The 18353-nt window shown below is 39.0% G+C and overlaps 3 protein-coding genes across 3 annotated transcripts; all 3 read right to left on the bottom strand.

Annotated features, from left to right (window-relative positions):
• Positions 1-9378: 9378 nt before the first annotated feature.
• LOC117625836 (probable long-chain-alcohol O-fatty-acyltransferase 5) lies at positions 9379-10617 on the bottom strand. The gene has a single exon (XM_034357411.1). The coding sequence runs from the start codon at positions 10579-10581 to the stop codon at positions 9478-9480; it is 1104 nt and encodes a 367-aa protein (XP_034213302.1). The 5' UTR covers positions 10582-10617; the 3' UTR covers positions 9379-9477.
• Positions 10618-11237: 620 nt separating this feature from the next.
• LOC117624884 (long-chain-alcohol O-fatty-acyltransferase-like) lies at positions 11238-12529 on the bottom strand. Its single transcript, XM_034356383.1, has one exon. It carries the CDS (start codon positions 12442-12444, stop codon positions 11296-11298), a length of 1149 nt encoding a protein of 382 aa, XP_034212274.1. The 5' UTR covers positions 12445-12529; the 3' UTR covers positions 11238-11295.
• Positions 12530-13481: 952 nt separating this feature from the next.
• LOC117626693 (protein ENHANCED DOWNY MILDEW 2-like) lies at positions 13482-18193 on the bottom strand. The gene is made up of 6 exons (XM_034358502.1): positions 18102-18193; positions 16811-16921; positions 15436-15507; positions 15240-15358; positions 14997-15060; positions 13482-14901 (listed from the first exon to the last, which is right to left on the bottom strand). Exons 2-6 carry the CDS (start codon positions 16877-16879, stop codon positions 13681-13683), a joined length of 1545 nt encoding a protein of 514 aa, XP_034214393.1. The 5' UTR covers positions 16880-16921; positions 18102-18193; the 3' UTR covers positions 13482-13680.
• Positions 18194-18353: the final 160 nt, after the last annotated feature.

Raw genomic sequence — 18353 nt, 5'->3', positions numbered from 1 at the left:
ATAGAAGGGACTATATATATATATATATATGTCTTTTCTTTTTCTTTTTTAATACGAATATATTATATATGTGTGTCTATATATATATGTTCAAATAACCTTATTTAAGTGACCTCTCACATAATAAATTTCATGGTCAGAAGAGAACTTCTTATGATTAGGAACATGTGGATGTTTAGTAATTTTGAATATTGTATGCTTTGCTCCTTACAGAATGCAAACTGATCAATAAGGTTCTGTTAATAAAAGTTTTAAATTTATTTTAGAATTAAACAAAAATAATGGATAGTTGTGTTCCATAAAAATAGGATGCATATCTTATTTTTCTTCTAATTTTAATTTCAATACTTAATGTTTGCATTAAGGATATTTTCTGGTATTTTGAATGTTTTACTATTCTCTTCCTTTTACTTTATATATATAGTATATATCTACGAGAAAGTCGGACAAAAAGGGCAAGGTAACTATGGACGCAGCAGCTACAAAAAGGTACGTCTCTAATGCGAGCATGACCCCTACAGTTGAGGAGGGAATAGACATGGTCGAGACCATGGCCACAATGAAAAATCAAGACCTGGAACTGTTGAGACTGAAATAAAGAATAAGATAATGCGCGGTCCTCAAAGTACTACTATATTTTTGTATGTCAATAAAAAGGTGATTTGGTTGAGTTGTCTAATGAACTCTCAATTATAAGCCTGGTTTTAATTAAGGTTTATCTATGCACTCTACATAATGATCATAGTGTCAAAATGTCTAGCAATTGAAGTTTAAGTTGTTTGTGTGCTGATTTCCTTTTGAAATCTATCCTCGCAATTTCCTTTCCAAATTTGTGTCATCAATAAAAACCTTAGAGAGGGCAAAAGGGAAAATGTCATGGTTCTAATAAAGTGGATCTTGAGATCCACTTCATTAGAACCGGTGTCTATGACTTGGCTAGAATACATCGCTAACAGGTGTATGTGTGATTAGAATCAATTTCAAACATCGCTAGTGTATGACCTTTTTTTCAATTAAAGATAAACTTCAACAGTATAATCAAAGACATCAACATAACATCTAAAGTACCAATTCCAAAAGGAAAACAAACTAACATATTAAAAACAAGGCAAAAAAATCACTTCTAGTCCCTATAGTTTGCCATTTTTACCACTTTGGTTCCTGTGGTTTCAATTTGGTCAATTTTGTCCTCGTGGTTTCAATTTGAAACAATTCAAGGACAATCTCTCATATCTGTCACCACAAAATTTCTCAAGACACCCCACCTCTCTTTGTCTCTCTTCTCCCAACCCCAACCCCAACACCTACACAATCAGCTACTCCCCCCTACTTCGCCCCTGTTTTGAACCCATCCTTTGTTTCCTACCACAACACATTAAACCAAACCCTTCGTCCACTCCTAAAAACACTGATTCCATTAACGATGGATCTGGATCTGGCCATTTGGTAACCTTTGAAATGTATTTGTAATATCGCAAACCATGATTTTGTTCAATAGGAGTACCAATGGGCTTAGATCCTTTAACAAATCAAGAACATATTTTCTCTGTGACAAAAAAATTCCCTGTGCAGAATGAGTCACTTCAATGCTCAAAAAATATTTTAATCCACCAAGATCCTTCATATCAAGCTTAGAAGCTAATAGTAGCCCTTTAGTTTGCCAATTTCATCATGATCATCACAAGTCACAATCATATCATCCACATAAATAATAAGAGTTGTTAACTTACCACTCTCTCTTAAGAAATAAGTATGATTAGCATTACTCTGCTCATTACCATATTGTTTTCATAGCAAGAAGAAATCTACCAAACCCAGCTCTCAAAGACTGCTTCAATACAATGCCTTCTTCAATTTACACATAACATTAGCATTTACTAGGAGCACTCTAACCCAGCAGCAAGCACATGTGGACTTCCTCCTATAATCTCCATGTAAGAAGGCATTTTTCACATCATAATGCTGCAATGGTCAATCAAAATTTGCAGCTAATGATAATAAGACCCGAATAATCTTGATCTTAACCACTTGTGCAAATGCTCTTGATAATCAATATCATAAGTCTAAATAAAACCTTTGGCCACAAGTCTACCGTTATACATGTTAATAGAACCACAAGGTTTATGTTTAATAGTATAAACTAATTTACAACCAACCGGTTTCTTCCGTTCTAGCAACGGCACTAACTCTCATGTTTAATTTTTCTTAAGAGCTTAGATGTAATAACCCAAACCTTAATTAATATTTAATTAGTAACTTATTAAGAGGAAAAGACAATTTTGCCCTTGGAATAATTTATTAAAGAAAAGTTGACTTTTTGACCGAGAAGGAATTTGATAATTTCACACAAACCGTTGCGTAGATCACGACGAAACGAGTTCGTAGACACGAAGTGGGCTCGAATCGGAGCTTTAACAAAGAAAATACGGTTAAAATACTATGAGGGGCAAAACGGTAATTTGAAAAAAAAAAGATTTTACAAAACCTCATTCTCTCTCTTCTCTCTCTCTCTCTCTCTCTCTCTCTGCGACAAAACACCCTCCGATTGGATTTTGCGCCGTCGCCACCACCGACCACCACTCACTCCGGGATCAGACCCGATCGAACCGCCGTCGCTCCCCGTCCTTTCCCGACCAGCCCTGCCCCTAGAACCGCAGGATTCTGTCAAAAAAAGCTCGAAATCGCGCCGGTTTTGACAGAAACTTCAGCGGCTGCATTCGTCGTCATCCGGCCACCATTTCTGATGATCCAGGTATGGATTCTAAACCTCTCGAGCTATTCTAGCTGCCTGTTGGGTAGGATTCAATCGATTCTTAGTGTAGGTAATTCGATTTGTGAATTGAAATTCGGCCGATTTTGGGATCTCGATTCCGGCCACTTCCGTTCAGTTTTTGGGGTAGATCAAAGAATAAAAGTGGCTCCAAATAGGGTGTTATACCTAGGGCAGGAGTTTGGAGCTGTGGTTTTGCGATTTTTCGTCGATACGTAATTACTTTGGGCACCCAGCGCTGCCGGCACGTGGGTGAGGGTAGTGAAGTTGCACTGTGTCTCGATGAGATCCTTAGGTTGTCACGAGCGCGTAGGAATTTGTGGATCTCAATTTGAATACCGTTTGAGCCTCGAACGGATTGTTGCATATTGTGCAATTTTCGGGTTCAATATGGTTGAGTCATTGGATCGTAATCTTTTTCAGATATGTTACTCTAGAAAATTTCAAAATCGTTTAGGATTCGACGGATCATGAATCGGAGTCCCGGATACTCCGAAATCGCGAACCTTAGGGCTAAGGTTTAGAAATCTTGCGATTGTACGATCGTGATCAATTCGACCGTCCGATCGAGACCAAACCCTCGGGACATGTGTCCTAAGTATATTGAAACTTCTGGAGGCTTCCGGATCATAATTGCGAGGTCATGGACCTGCGAGGCCCAGGGTTGACTTTTTGGGACTTTAGCACTTTTTGAGTCCCAAGATACTGCTAAACTATTCCAAGTGGAAGGAAAGCTTTTATGGCCATAAGAACAACTGTAATATAACGCACGTACTTCTAGGAACCGGGGGTCAGGGTTTTTAAATTAATACTATATTGCGTATTGTATTAATAGAATATTATGGTAATTGAATCAGGCACCCAGGCACCAGTTGACCCGCAGGAGGGACCTTCAAGAGGTCCAGTGAGCACGAACCATCTGTGAGTGGACTCTTTGTTTTTATAAATGAATTTAAGCAGTTCAGTTACAGTATTTGATTTTGAATAAGTTTTATTCAAAGATTAGTGTTTTACAAGCTGTTATATGCTTTTAAATATTTTGTTTTGCATGCTGCCGGGTGAAATTTCCTTTAAAGGATATAGGAAAAGAAATTCTAGTTAATTATCAGATTATCAGATAAATGGTAGCAGAGTTTTAGAGTTTACAGGAATTCAGTTATTCAGCAGATTTTCTTCAGAAACTTTATATTTTCCTAAACCACCTTGTACCCATATATACAAATGTTGCCTTCAGTAAATAAGTTGCCTTCAGATCAATGTTGCCTTCTGATTTTATTGGTACCCTTCGGTTTAGTCAGTATGCTTGACAGTTGCCCCACGAGTTCTATGGTACCCGAACTCGTGTGGAGCGAGTAAGGTGGATCAGGCTGACTACGGCCCCCTGAATCCTGCTAGTTGCTACTCGGACTGACCTTGTGCCACTGAGACCTGCGAGTACGTGTCACCCATGGTGATGCCAGGAATTGACGGAAATAAGGGGTACACCTAGGTGGTAGTTTTAAACTGTTTTCAATGCCTTAAGAAATTAATGTTGACCATGAGTATGATTTGCTTATATACATGTATAATTATATGAGTGCATTGATTTCAGTAATAAAGAGAATAATTTAGTTTGTATAACTGTTTTTACAGTGGGTTGAGTATGTTCATATGCTATTTTCTAAACTTTGTGTTTGGGTCCACTCATCCTTCCTAATGTTTTGCGCCCCCAGGCAGTAGGCGTGCACATGGATCCACACCAGGCCGTTTTCCACCTTCCGCGCTTTCCTTTTTGATGTACGACTTTTTTTCTAAAAGAATTGACTCCTTTGTAAATTCTTAGTAGTCGCTCTAATAATTTGCCCTAGAATTAGAATGTAACTGTTGGAATGTATATATAAGTATGCTGGCAGTTGGTTGTGTGTATATTCTTGTTTGGCAGGTATAAATGTTTTGGTATTGATCCAATTTACAAGGAGACTCTGCCGATTTTTCGGTAGGAGTCAACCTTGTTATTTTATAGTGCTTAGTAGGGAAGGGCAATTAGGTCATTCCTGCCCGACATCCGCCAGGTGTCGGACACGCACAAGGCGTAATAACCCAAAACAAAAAAAATCTTCATTTAATTACTAATTTATTTTGAAGAAAGACGATTTTGCCCTCACCATATTTTATTGGGAAAAAGTTGACTTTTTAACCGAAAAGGAATTTGACAATTCCACTTACACCGTTGCGTAAAGCACGACGAAAGGAGTCCGTAAACACGGAGTGGACTCGAATCGGAGTTGTAACGAAGAAAATACGATCAAAATACCGTGAAGGGCAAAACAATAATTTGGACAAAAATCAGATTTTTATCCCTTCTCTCTCTCTCTTCCCCCTCAGTTTCTCTCTCCTCTCCCTCTCCTCCCTCCCGCGCAGCCGCCTCTTTCCAGTCGCTCCAGCCGCTGCCACCGGCCACCTCCAGCCACGGCGCCGGTACCAACGGGACCGCCTCAACCTCGCCGTCACATCCGGACCGATCTCCGCCCACGAGTCGACCGGAGCTGGTCGGAAAAAGAGAAAAACCGTCCGGTTTTGGGCTAAACTTCCAACCGTTCGTTCTCCTTCAATTCTCCTCCAAACCTGTCGAGTAAGGTATGGATTCTTATCTATTTTTCGTGCTCTACCTGATGGTTGGACAGGTTTGCATCAATTTTAGCTATAGATTGCCCAGTTTTCGATTTGAAATTCAGCCGAGTTTCGGCCTCCGTGATCGGCCGTTTTCGGCCAGTTTTTGGCGTAGGTTCAAGAATAAAAGTGGCTCCAAATGTGGTGTTATACCTAGGATAGGAGTTTGGAGCCGTGGTTTTGAGTTTTTTCGGCGAGACGTTATCGTTTTGGACACCCACAGCTGCCGGCCCGTGTGGCGGCGCGTGGGTGAGGGTAGTGCAATGACACTGTGTATTGTTGCGATCCTTGTGTTGTGACGAGCACGTAGGATTTTGCGGATCTCAATTTGGATACCGTTCGAGCCCCGAACGGATTTTTCATATTATGCGATTTCCAGGTTCAGTATTGTTGAGCCGTTGGATCGAACCCAATTTCAGATATGTTATTCTGCATAATTTCAGAACCATGTAGGATTTAACGGATTGCGAATCGAAGTCCCGGATACTCCGAAATAGCGAACCCTGGGGCTAGGGTTTGGAAATTATGCGATTACGCGATTGTGGTCAATCCGACCGTCCAATTCGGGCCAAACCAGCGAGATATGGGTATTTCTTTGTGAGGGACCTTTAGGGAATCCCAGATTGGCCATTGGAGGTCGTGGACCCCACCGGGGTTCCGGATCGACCGATATGACAGTTTATCGCTTGCTGAGGCCTTAGGTCTTTAAGACCGTTTTAAACGCCTGAAATACTAAAGTGCGCATAGGATTGACTTTAAAGTTAGTGCATGCATTTCTAGGAGCCGGGGGTCAGGATTTTAATTTAATACTTTTATTGAGCAGTTTTATTAATTTAATATTCATGGTTAATCAGGCACCCGGGGCCAGACGGACCCGCAGGAGGGACCTTCAAAAGGTCCAGCTAGCTCGGACCAGAAGTGAGTGGACTTTTCTTTTATAAATGAGTTTATCTAAATGAATTTCATTATTTGATCTTCAATATGTTTTATTGAATATGTTTTTCCTAGCATGAATTGTGAAGTGAAATATCCTTATTTTTGGTGCTGCTCAGTTGAATATGCTAAGAGTTATAGAAAGCAGAGTTTGAGATTTATATCAGATAAAATAGCAGCATAGTTTCAAATTTACAAACTTCAGTTATTTATCAGACTTTTCAAAGATATTTTATTTTAAACCACTGTGAGTACCCAGCTACAGTTATTACCCTCAGTTATGCCGATGTCTACAGACATCCAGTTTACCCTCAATTTTGTCAATGCACTTGACATTTGCCTCACGAGTTTCGGGGACGCCCGGACCGTGAGTGCCAGGATTTGTGGCTCGGATTGACTTGGTGTCACCGAGATCTGCCAGGATTGCGGCTCGGGTTTACTTTGTGTCACCGAGACTTGCCAGCGGATCAGGCTGACTGCGGTCCCCTGAATCCTGCCAGTTTGCGGTTCGGATAGACTGTGTGACGCCGAGACCTGCCAGGGGAATTGACGGAATTTCAGGAGTACACTTAGGTGGTAGTTTTAAAGTGTTTACAGTGTTTTCATGCAAGTTTTATTGACCTTTAACGTGATTGTATATATGTATATAAATCTGTGAGTGCTTGAATTCGAATACAGTCGTATATTCAGATTTCCATATCTAGTTGTTTTTTTTCAGTGGGGGTTATTATGTTCACATATTGTTTTCTGGAACTTTATTTTTTGTCCACTCACACTTTCAAATGTTTTGCGCCCCCAGGCAGTAGACGTGCACAGGATTCCACCACCGGGCCTTCTCCTAGCTCCCGCGCCACCTACGAAATGTAGGATTTTGTTGTAAAACGCTTAATTTCTTTGTATATGTTAGTAACTGCTCTGATATCTGGCCATAGTTGGAAACCATAACTGTTGGATGTTTTGTTTACTTATTCTGGCAGTTGGATGTAAATATTTGCCCGTTTGACAGGTGAAAATTTTTGGGTTTGAACAAATTACAAGGGAGACTCTGCCGAATTTTCGGTAGGAGTCCAGGGAAGTTTTAAATCGTAGTTTGTAACTGGAAGGGTAAAAAGGTCTTTTGTGCCCTACATTCGCCAGGTGTCGGACACGCACAGGGTCCGACTCGAATTCCAAAGTGGAATTAGGATCAGGTCCTGTCACAGGGTCCGGCTTTTGATTCCAAAGCAAAATTTGAGTCGGCTCTTGTCATTACATCTCTTCTATCATAGCAGTAGTCCATTTTAAATTAGATAATCCATCTTGCACCTTAGTAGGAATAACCACCATAGACATTTGATTTAAAAATACCTCACAAGCTTCAGATAATCTAGGAGTAGACATATAATTAGCAATAGGATACTTCACTTTCGTTGCAGGTTTTGGTGAATATCTATCTGGCAGTTTCCCACGATTGCTCCTTGATGGTAACTAATACACACTATTATCAACAGATTCACAATCATTGTTAGTATTAATCAAAGGTTCTATAATTGCCTCATAATCATCAGCCTGACAAGAATTGAGACTGGGTACTAGAGAAGTAGTAGAGAGAGGGGCGACGTTGAATGGTTCAGTTGTCGAAGGGTAACATTGACTGGTTTAGCTACCAGAAGGGCGACGCCCACTGGTTTAGCTGCCAAAAGGGCGATGCCGATTGGTTTAGCTACAAGAAGAGCGGTATTAATCGGTGTTGTATAGGCGGGTTCTGTGCTAGCTGCCACATCATGCATTGCTAGCCAATTAACCTCAATGTTATCCTGAAATATCTCCATCCACTTCAACTCTTCAACATTACTTTCCCCCAAAAAAGGAGAAGGGGATATTGGATGTGAAAAATACATCTCATGCTCATAAAATGTAACATCCATAGTAACATAAAAACGCCTAGTATGAGGATAAAAGCGCCGAGATTCTTATGAGGGTGATAACTAATAAAAACACACTTCACAACAAAAGGATCCAATTTCATGCATTGGTGTTTTTGCAAGTGCACAAAAGTAATGCACCCAAAAACATGAGGTAGGAGAGTGAGATGAGAGGGGATAGAAACATTAGCCTCCAATTTAACCAAGGGCATCTTAAACTGAAGGACACTAGTAGGAACACGATTAAGAAAGTATACTGGAAAGGTGATCACTTATTCCTAGAACCATGATGGCATGTGAGCACCAATAAGACTGGCACGAGTAATTTCAAGAAGTTGTCTATTCTTTCTTTCAGCCATACCATTCTATTGAGGTATGTAGGGGCAAGTAGTCTCATGAAGAATTCCATTTTCCTGAAAATAACTTTATGGGACTTTCTTTGCATATTCACCACCAATATCGTAACGAATCACCTTTAAAATAGCAAAAAACTAAGTTTTAATCATCTTGTGAAAAATCTGAAAGCACTCCTAAATATCACTCTTACTTTTCATCAAGTTCAACCACGACATGTGGGTGCAATCATCTCAAAAATAACTAACCAATGGAAGCTATAAATAGTAGTAACTAGAGCATGACCCTAAACAAACGCACGAATCTTTTATTAGATCGAACTAATAGAAAATGTAATTATTTTCAATAAATTTAATACTTAATACTTAATAAAATATATGAAAAGTAAGAAATATACCAACCAATCAAATACTTAATAAAATATATGTATAAATTGAAGTTGATTGGCTATATGATGGCCCCATTGTACTTTAGATGCTTTTGTAATATAGATCAAAATTGTAACTGCACTGCGACTAAAACTTTTACTCGCCAAAAAATGTGACTAAAGATGCAATAGTCACCAATAAAAAAGTAACAACCGTTGGTTTCTTTTTTGTAGTGTTGAAAGATAAATAAATAAAAATATAATTCACATGGCAATATTCATTAAATTTTTAAAAATAGGGTTATTAAAATTATTAGGATTTATACAACATATGGAAATTGGGGAAGAAAAAAAGTTCATATTCTTAATTTTTTAAATTAAAAAAATATATATGAGATCAATTGAAAATTACGTACAATTTCAAGGGGCATATCATCAATTTAGCCTCAAAACAAACAATTTTAAAGCATGAGTACAAACATTTAAAGCAATAAGAGTGCTTAAACTGTGTGCAGACCATCCCATTTTAACTTTTCCTTCATAAATTCTACCAATTCCTTGCACTCTTCAATAGCTCTTGCGTCCACGCCGTTCCTCACTAACGGCGGAAAGAACAGCCAAGTCGCGGTAACCATCACAAGCCCGATGGTCAACGGCGTTGACACAATCCAATGTAGCTGCCACCTTCCACCACTTAACGCTCTCTTCACACCAAATTCCACCACCAAACACATCCCATGAAGAACAAAATACCATGTCACTTCCCACGTGGGAGGCACACGTGTCATGTAAAAGAATATGAGCTCGTGCATCAAACCGGATACTAAAAAAGCAACAAAAACAGCTGGTAGTGAGGCCCATTTGGGCCCCAAGAAGGTCTCCATGGCCAACTGCACGGGCTTATATATTGTGTGGCGAAGTGTATTTGTTACCATGAGGTTCCACCTTCGGCCCCAAAAATCTTGTAGCGAAGTTGAAAGGTAAGGCTCATTGGACGGTGATTCGAGTTGCACGCCAAGAAGGGCTCGCAAGGTAGCATTGCTCAAGCCTACTATTATGTCCACAAAAAGATACAACATGCAGCAATACTGGCTTAGTAAAATGTTGGGGTGCACATATTTTGTGAAGTCAGTTAGAGCAACCAATATGCCAAAAAGCAAGACTTTGGTTGGCAAATTGAGAGGCAATTTAGGGTTTTGAGGTGTCTTCTGGTTTGGAGCAATTTGGTGGTGTTGTTGTCCACCTTGCTTTGCCTTGATTGGGAGACAAGTGCTGAAGATGAAGAGGGGGAGAGAGTTTAGTGGTGGGCCAGATGAAAGTGGGCCTAGACCAAAGGAGAACAGGAGGACCTTGAAGCTACCAACCCAGGTGATGAACAAGGCAATAACTCCAGCAGGGAGGGCAGTGGAGAGAGAGAGAGGGAGGATGGTGAAGAGGCAGAAGATGGGGAGGAGAGAGAAGAACCTGAGTTTGCCTTTGGGAATCTTAGAAGCTATGAAATAGGTGTAGCAAAGAGAGGCCAAGATGGAGAGGCATACCTTGATTAATCTCTTGATTTCATCCTCCATCCCCATGATCGTTTGATTCTCTTTAACTTGTGTCATTTGCTCTCAGCCTCAACATTCTGTGTCCCCAAATTGTTAATAAGCTCATCGTTTATCTTATTTTTCTTATTCCTGTCTTGCGCTTTTCGGCAAAGTAGGTGAAATACCAACCAAACCAAACCATCACTGAAGTGTTAAGTGCTGGTCTTAGTCAATATTTAGTTTGGACCCTACAAGGCATAAGTAGTGTTTAGATCATTTGAATAATTTATTCAAAGCCATCTTTGTTGAACCATTTGTCATTGCATAGTACAAATTTTTAATTTTATATATATATATATATATGTACAAGTTGCATAGTATAAATTTGTGAGTGGATGATTTTATAACTCTCGTTTCAAAACATTAATCCTTTCATTTGTGCGAGGAATATTATTTTAAAAACTTGGGATGTGTATTTTGAATAAGAAATTTGTTGATGCACATGCGAATGTATGGTTATCATCAGTCCTCGAGGATGGAGGATTTATTTATAGTGAAATTCATATATGCATCACGTGTGCATGAGGCTCCAAAATTGATGGAATTTTGTATTAGGAATTTTTAAATTTTTATATGATGTAATTTTTTATCTATATAATTATTATTTTTTTAATTGTTAACTAATTTTGTGTTAATGTAATAGTTATGTCACAAATAAAAGGAAAAAAATAAAATTGAGCAATGGATCCTTTTGGCATAAAAATGAGCACCTACACATGAAGTGTGTATCAATCAACTATCTTTTGCACCAATAATGTGCAAGGGCAGATGAGCCCTGACAAAATCTACCATAATCCCATACTCATGTATAGCCTTCAAATCCACACCATTTCTCAGCAGCTGAGGGAAGAACAGCCAATTGCCCGTCACAGCCAAAAACACTATCGTCAATGGCCCCGAAACCACCGGGTGCAACCGCCACCTATCAGCTGCGGCCTTCTTCACCTCCACCTCAACTGCCACGCAAACGCCATGTAGAACGAAGAACCACGTCACTTCCCACGTGGGAGACACACGTGTGAGATAATAGTATATCGCCTCGTGCATTAAACCTGAGACTGCAAAAGTAGACATCACAGCCAAGAACCGGGCCCACCGAGGCCCAAGTATACGCATGGATATACGGCGTACGGGGTCGTAGGCGACGGGGCGTAGGATGTTGGTGACCATGAGGTTCCACCTGCGGCCCCAAAAGTCTTGAAGGGAAGTGGAAAGGTAGGGCTCGGTGAACTGCGGCTCGAGCTCAAACCCAAGTATGGCTCGAGCTGGGACGGCGCTCAAGGCCAGCACAAGTTCTATGCCAAGGTACATGTGGCAGCAGTACAGAGCCAAGATTATGTATGGGTGTAAATGTGGTCTATATTCATATGTCCTAATGACCAAAGCCAAAAGCAAGGCTTTTATGGCCAGCAAAATTGACTTATTGGGCACATTTGTGAGGGTTTGATCAATTGGGTTCACAGATTTCTTGGGTTTTGGGGTGGATTGGTGAGATGGGTTTTTGTTATTTTGAGGGGTTAGAGGGTTTTGATCTGTGTTTTGGGGTGATTTTTGAGGTGGGTTTTGTTTGATTTTGATGGGAAGGCAAGCTATGGAGATGAATTGAACAAGTGTTGGTGGGGTTGGGGATAAAGGGCCAAGGTTAAAGGAGAAGAGGAGGAGCTTGAAGATGCCAAGCCAAACCAGAAAGAAAGTTGTGGGCCCACAGAGATGGAATGAGTGGAGATTCAAGGGGAGGATGATGAAGATGTAGAAGATGGGGAGGAGAGAGATGAGCCTGATGATGCCCTTTGGGATTTTGGCTGCTATGTAGTAACAATAACATAGAGAGGTGTTGGTTAGGATCCATACCTTGATGAAGTTGTTGATTTCACCATCCATTTCTTGATTCCTTCCTCTTTTTTGGTATTCTCTCTCCCTTGGCTTCTCTCAAAATAAACCTAACTGTGGGCAAGGTTTTGCCTTCGTTTAAATGTTAAACCTTGTTTTTTTAAAAAAAAAAATCGGAAAATGTTGAACCTTGTTAGTTGGGCCTTAATTGCACTAGCATCGGCTCTTTGGGTGAAGAAGAGGATAGAACTGTATTATTTTGCTATTTTTTATCAATTACATTATGTCACGTGTAATAACTTTTTCATTAGATAAGTCATTTTTCTTTTGTTGATGGTAAGTTTAATAATTACATTTGACAATTGAAACTCAGAAAAGTAGAAAGGATTGCAAAGAATGTGTACCTCACAAGGGATTAACTTTCTAGCAAAATTTAGTGCTCATTTGACGTTGCTTATTTTGAATGATAAGTGATTTTAAAAAAAAAATTTGGGAAGTCCAACCCGTTGGGTAAACTACGAGAAAATCATTTATTGTTAAAACTTGTTGTGATAGAAAGCTATAAGAAAAAGCAGCTAATGAGCCTCATTAGCTGCTTTCTTTTTCTGATTATGCATGAATCAGTTTCGAAGAGGCGTTGGGTTTAATGATTATACAACAATCATTTTCTGATTATGCTGGAATTAGTACCAACACCACTTTTAACAAAAAGTTTACCAAACACCAAACTACTTTCTCTCACAATTGATTTTTCTCACAGCAAATTTAACAGTTATTATTTTCACACCACCGCAATACCAAACACTGGTAAAATTTATCGCATAGTGAAATTGAAAGATTTGATTTAACCAAACGATGTAATCCGCTGTATACTTACTTTTTTATTTATGATCTCAATTGTTTAACTCATTATTTATTATGAACAAGTTCAACAATACCAAAGGATTTAAGAAAATCGTCTTGATTTCTAAGCAATAAGCAAAAAACCACCTTCCTCTCCCACTTCAAAATGCCTCATCCAAACACAACCTTAGGGATTGTGATCATCTAGGCATTTTCAAATAACAGTAACACGGCATGACCACAGAAGCCCAAATATAAAGATCTGAAATTAAAAAGGGATGGCAAACATGGAAGGATAAAGCAATAGAAAGTTAAAAAAAGTTTCACTTCAAGAAGCAACTAAAATAGTACGGTGAAATGAAGTAAAAGGTTACAATACATCTTCACAAGCATATGCTAATCTATGTACGGAAGCCAAAACCTACATATCACATGGAACATACTTTACTCGTTCAGCCAACCTGCTGAATTTTGGCTTGAATAGCTTTGGTGAGGACCAGGAGCAAACCCCATGGGGCCACCATGCTGACCGGGTCGGGGTGCCCTGGGATCAAAAGGGACGTTGCTACTGAACACGTGCGGGTCATATCCTAAACTAGGCTCAGGTCCTAAGGCACCCATCCTCATGTGGTTCAATTCATCCAACCGAGGCGCATACCGCTGCATGGCTGATGTATTACTTCTGTAAGATGACCCAGCTGCTGAACCAAAATGAGTATGGCCATAAGTAAAGGGATACGATCCATTCTGGCCACTAACAGGATTCTGACCCACTTGATAACTACTTCTTAAAGGATCCGAATCTGGCCGACCATAAAGGCGAACCTGCGAGCGTATGTCAGACTCCCTCCTAAATGGGTCTTCTACGTGATTCAAATATGGTCCATAACCAAGGCGATCTGACCTTTCCCTCATGTGCCCCACAAACAGTTGCTCCACGTTTGTAGCCCTATAACCAGAACCAGAATTAGCAGCAATGCTCCATCTACGAGGCAGACTGGAGTACGCCTCATCACTGCTCATGGCAAAGCTTCTGCCTGTATCATCAGCAACGTTGGCGTGGGTCCCACTATCAGTAGTTTCTATCTCCATATTAGAACCAGAATTGCTGGGCTCAGAATGCCGATTTCCTTTTTCAGCAGGCTCAGTGTGTGGCAGCATTTCCTTTCGTATCTCACTACCAGAAACTTTTACACCATCTACTTTTTTTTCTGAAGATTTCTCAAGCATACAACTTCGATGCTCTTCTCTGCCACCACACTGCAGTTTCCCTGATATCTCTTCAATGTGGTTCTTTCCAGGACGAGGACTCACATGGCCATCTCTGTCAACACTGATCTTACAAGACCCCTCTAATACCTGCGTCACAACTGACCCTCCTGCAACATCCTTGGGACTATCAGTCTTTATGGGATCATCATCCATCTGCACAAGTGTTTGACCATAATGCTCATCATTAACTACTGAATGATCAGGGATTAGGCAGTCGGATTGATCTTCTTCCATAAACCCTTGTGATGCAGAGTTGTGACCATGCGCTTCAGCTATAGCCTTGTTCTCAGCAGACCAATCAGGACGACTCCAAAGATACAGGGGTGGTGGCTTCACATTCCATTGCTCCAATTGTTTGTCATTCCCATCAACAGATCCAGGGAGATAGAATGACTGAAAGGAGGACAAGCAACCATTAAACTCACATTCAAAAATTTTGATTCACAAAATTAAGATTCAGCCACAAGGACAAACACAACTCATTTTACCTTTCCTGACAGAAACCGCTCATCTTTCCAAATCAGGTCATAAGGTGAATTCTTTTCATTTAACCTAATAACAGACCCAATTGTAAGAGAAACTATATACAGATTTAAGTCCAACTCAAAGGCAAGCCCACGCTGATGCATTTCCGTGTGTGTGTGTGTGTGCGCGCGCGTGTTTTGTGTGTGTGTGTGTGTGTGAGAGAGAGAGAGAGAGAGAGAGAGAGAGAGAGAGTGGAAAGCAGCTACCTTTGAGTTTCTGGTGGAACAATAAGAATAAGAATCTTTGGATTGAACTCGAGAGCCTTGTCAATAAACTTGTTTGCCAAAGATGCTTTAACTCCGAAAGGAGGGTTCAACCCCATGATCTGCTCAAGAAGCAAAGTTAGGGAGAGTGAAACAATTATTCAAACATCTTGAACAAATAACAGGCCCCAATTCCTACCAAGTGTGACCCTGACGGTAACTCCTTTGGTTGAACAGTCATCCAATCTCTCTTCTCAAAATTGAAATCGTTCTGCCAAATGAAAATCCACATAAAACGATCAGTTTCCCAGTTTTTCTGTTTCATAAGCCTGTAAATTACCAAAATGCAAACGCACAACGCCTACTACCCAACATAGGTTGTGACATATGAAAACAATCATAAGAAACAAAATTAATCACAGTAACTTTTTTAAGCAAAAAATGAGGATGAAGAGAATCAAGAACTAGGAATAAACTCCAAGTGCTGATTGTACAATTTGCATTTCACTATAATTACAAACCTCATAAACCCAAAGTCTGAAATACGGTAGGCATTCACAGTGGAAGTACAAGATTTTTTGTACTTGCATATCTACCATAGGTCCCCTTACACATTATTTGAAAAGTATGACAAAAAGTTATCCCAATATCAGAGCCCAAAAACACTTATTTTGATAATAAATTTAAAATATATACCACATCCCAGTACGTGATTCTTCTGAACAATTTTGCAATCTGGGCCTATAAATGGCAAACTTTTAGAAATTATAATAACTTTAAGGAAAGAACAAACAAATTTAGGGTTTCATAATTGTAGAAAATTTGAGAACTGGAAGAATTAACAGGAGAAGAAATAGGAGAAAACATAGACAGAGATACTAAGACAGCAACCCATTTACAACTCTTCATATTTTACTCATCAAAATCTTAAGTAATGGAATTATTTATAAGCTTCAAATCGAACCCCAAAGACTCATAAAGAATTTCACATAGTAGAAGACTTAGAAACTTAACGAACATTGAGTCTCTCTAAGACAAAAATATATAAGGACCCTTAAAAACCATTGAAATTAGGGTCCCGACCATTTGCAATAAGTAAAGGCACATATTTTGTCACATATCCCTAGCCCTCAGAAGTTTTATCATTTAATGGATGAAAACAGATCTGATAAAGAACAGTATTTCCTATCATTTTTTATTGCATAATATATGAAGCATGTCCTGTCATCACACAGCGCCACTAAATGTAGGCTATCCTTCTCCCTCACTACCTCATTATTTTCTGACTCTGAAAGCCCACAACTGCAACTTCCGGGATAAACTATAAAGCTAACCAGCGTACATATTTCTAGCAAGTGGTTCGGACCCTTATAAACAGTTAGTAACTTCTGATACTGCAAACACCATTCTAGTTTCTACCATACATCATATTCCATGTTCAACTGTGTTGAACACTGGTGACCAATGCAATCATGTACACGTATATCATTGATGACATGATGTATGTTTTTTTTAAGGATAACATTGATGTATGTGAATTGACCAATATTAGGACTGATATTGATGACGATTACCTTCGGTTGAATGAAGTCATAGTTTTTGTAAAAGCACTTCTTCCCCGTCTCTTCAAGCTTTTTATTCATTATGATGCTGAAATCATTAGCACCGCAACAGAAATCTACTATCTGTTCATTGAGACCGTAAGCAATCAGGTGAGCAATAATTTGATGAGGTAATGAACACTGAAAAAGTACATAAAATACTAAAATAATCAAACCACTAGCAATCATATCTAACAACCTAAGGCTCATGATCCCATATTGATATCCCATTTATTATGGAATCACAACACCAGAATTTATCTTTTCTATTCTTTTAATGTGTACTGAAGAACAAAAAAAATGATTTTTAAAGAAACTATTAACTTATGACTTCTGTGGTGAATATATTTATAGCCCAATCAACTGTGTCATGTTAAACCAAAGTTCAATATCATCATAGGTTTTTTGTTGCAGAATAAAAGTATAGTATAATCAGATTCTTTTTTTAAGAATTTATTGATTCCAAAACCAGGAAAAAAAAAAAAAAAAAAAAAAAAAAACCACAGACAAGTAATCCACTAAATAAAATACATCTAATGACAGCCTAAATAGAAACTTGACAAGCAGAAACAAAAATATATGAAAAGAAATATCTCCGAATCCAATGTTATTAAATAAAATCTGATCTTGTCCCAAAGCACAAAGGTCCTCCATACGAACCCTGGAATAGTCCTCAGAAACACACTAAATTACCCAAACCCTTCTTTCCCACGAATAGTGTTCCCTCACAAAGAAGTGCAGCACAGCTTGCAGGGAGTGTAAAATATTCATCTCCTTAAGTTTTTCCTTTTCAAGAATAAATACCGACACTTCTGCTATCACTAAGATGATAAGGTCCTAGTGGTAGATTCTAAACGAAAAACTGATATGCTTTATATTTGATAAATATAAAGCTGCAAGACTGCAACAGTTTGTATTGCAGTTTTAATCCATGCAGTCAGAAACCCAAAATGCCAAATATACTATAATGATCTATTGAGTTGGCGTATATGTGAACAGTGATTACAGCTTCAGGTGCTAAGAAGCTTCTGAAAAAGGAATACACACAGGCAAATAACCGACCATTCAAATAAAAAATCATGCATGACTATAATTTGGATAAGCATAATTCAATTCAGATCATTAAGCATCAGGAACATATACGAGAGTATTATCAACTGCATAACTCCAAGCAGCATCCAGAAGATATTTCTTGTTACAACACATAGTGCACTCACATACACCAATGTACTAAAACCACAACGAAAAACATATACAAACGTACCGTATCTCCATTCTTTACGTACCAATGGAGCCTATCAGCAATCTGCACATACCAAATTATTACTTTAGAATTCTTCAAGAATTCATGGAGCTCATAATCCACGCTCAACAGCTCAAATTTAATAAAGGGAAGGTGTGCAGACCAGATTTAAAAAATGGTAAAACTGTGTCAAAGAGAAAGGCAAAAAAAAAAAAAAAAAAAAATTTTGAGAAGAAACGAAATTTATTAAAGCAAAGGCAAAAACACAGCAGC

Source organism: Prunus dulcis, chromosome 4 (genome assembly GCF_902201215.1).
Source record: "Prunus dulcis chromosome 4, ALMONDv2, whole genome shotgun sequence".
NCBI lineage: Eukaryota > Viridiplantae > Streptophyta > Magnoliopsida > Rosales > Rosaceae > Prunus > Prunus dulcis.
Note: the sequence above shows the minus strand (reverse complement) of the source record. Positions and strands in the feature narration are given on the sequence as shown.

What these genes read in the sequence shown, in the direction of transcription:
- LOC117624884 (XM_034356383.1), bottom strand. Translation starts at nt 12,444, where the DNA reads ATGGATGGTGAAATCAACAACTTCATCAAGGTATGGATCCTAACCAAC.
- LOC117626693 (XM_034358502.1), bottom strand. Translation starts at nt 16,879, where the DNA reads ATGAATAAAAAGCTTGAAGAGACGGGGAAGAAGTGCTTTTACAAAAAC. An exon ending in TACCGTCAGGGTCACACTTG is followed by an intron (nt 15,359 to 15,435) that starts GTAGGAATTGGG and finishes CTTCTTGAGCAG; the next exon opens with ATCATGGGGTTGAACCCTCC. An exon ending in GTTCCACCAGAAACTCAAAG is followed by an intron (nt 15,061 to 15,239) that starts GTAGCTGCTTTC and finishes GTCTGTTATTAG; the next exon opens with GTTAAATGAAAAGAATTCAC.
- LOC117625836 (XM_034357411.1), bottom strand. Translation starts at nt 10,581, where the DNA reads ATGACACAAGTTAAAGAGAATCAAACGATCATGGGGATGGAGGATGAA.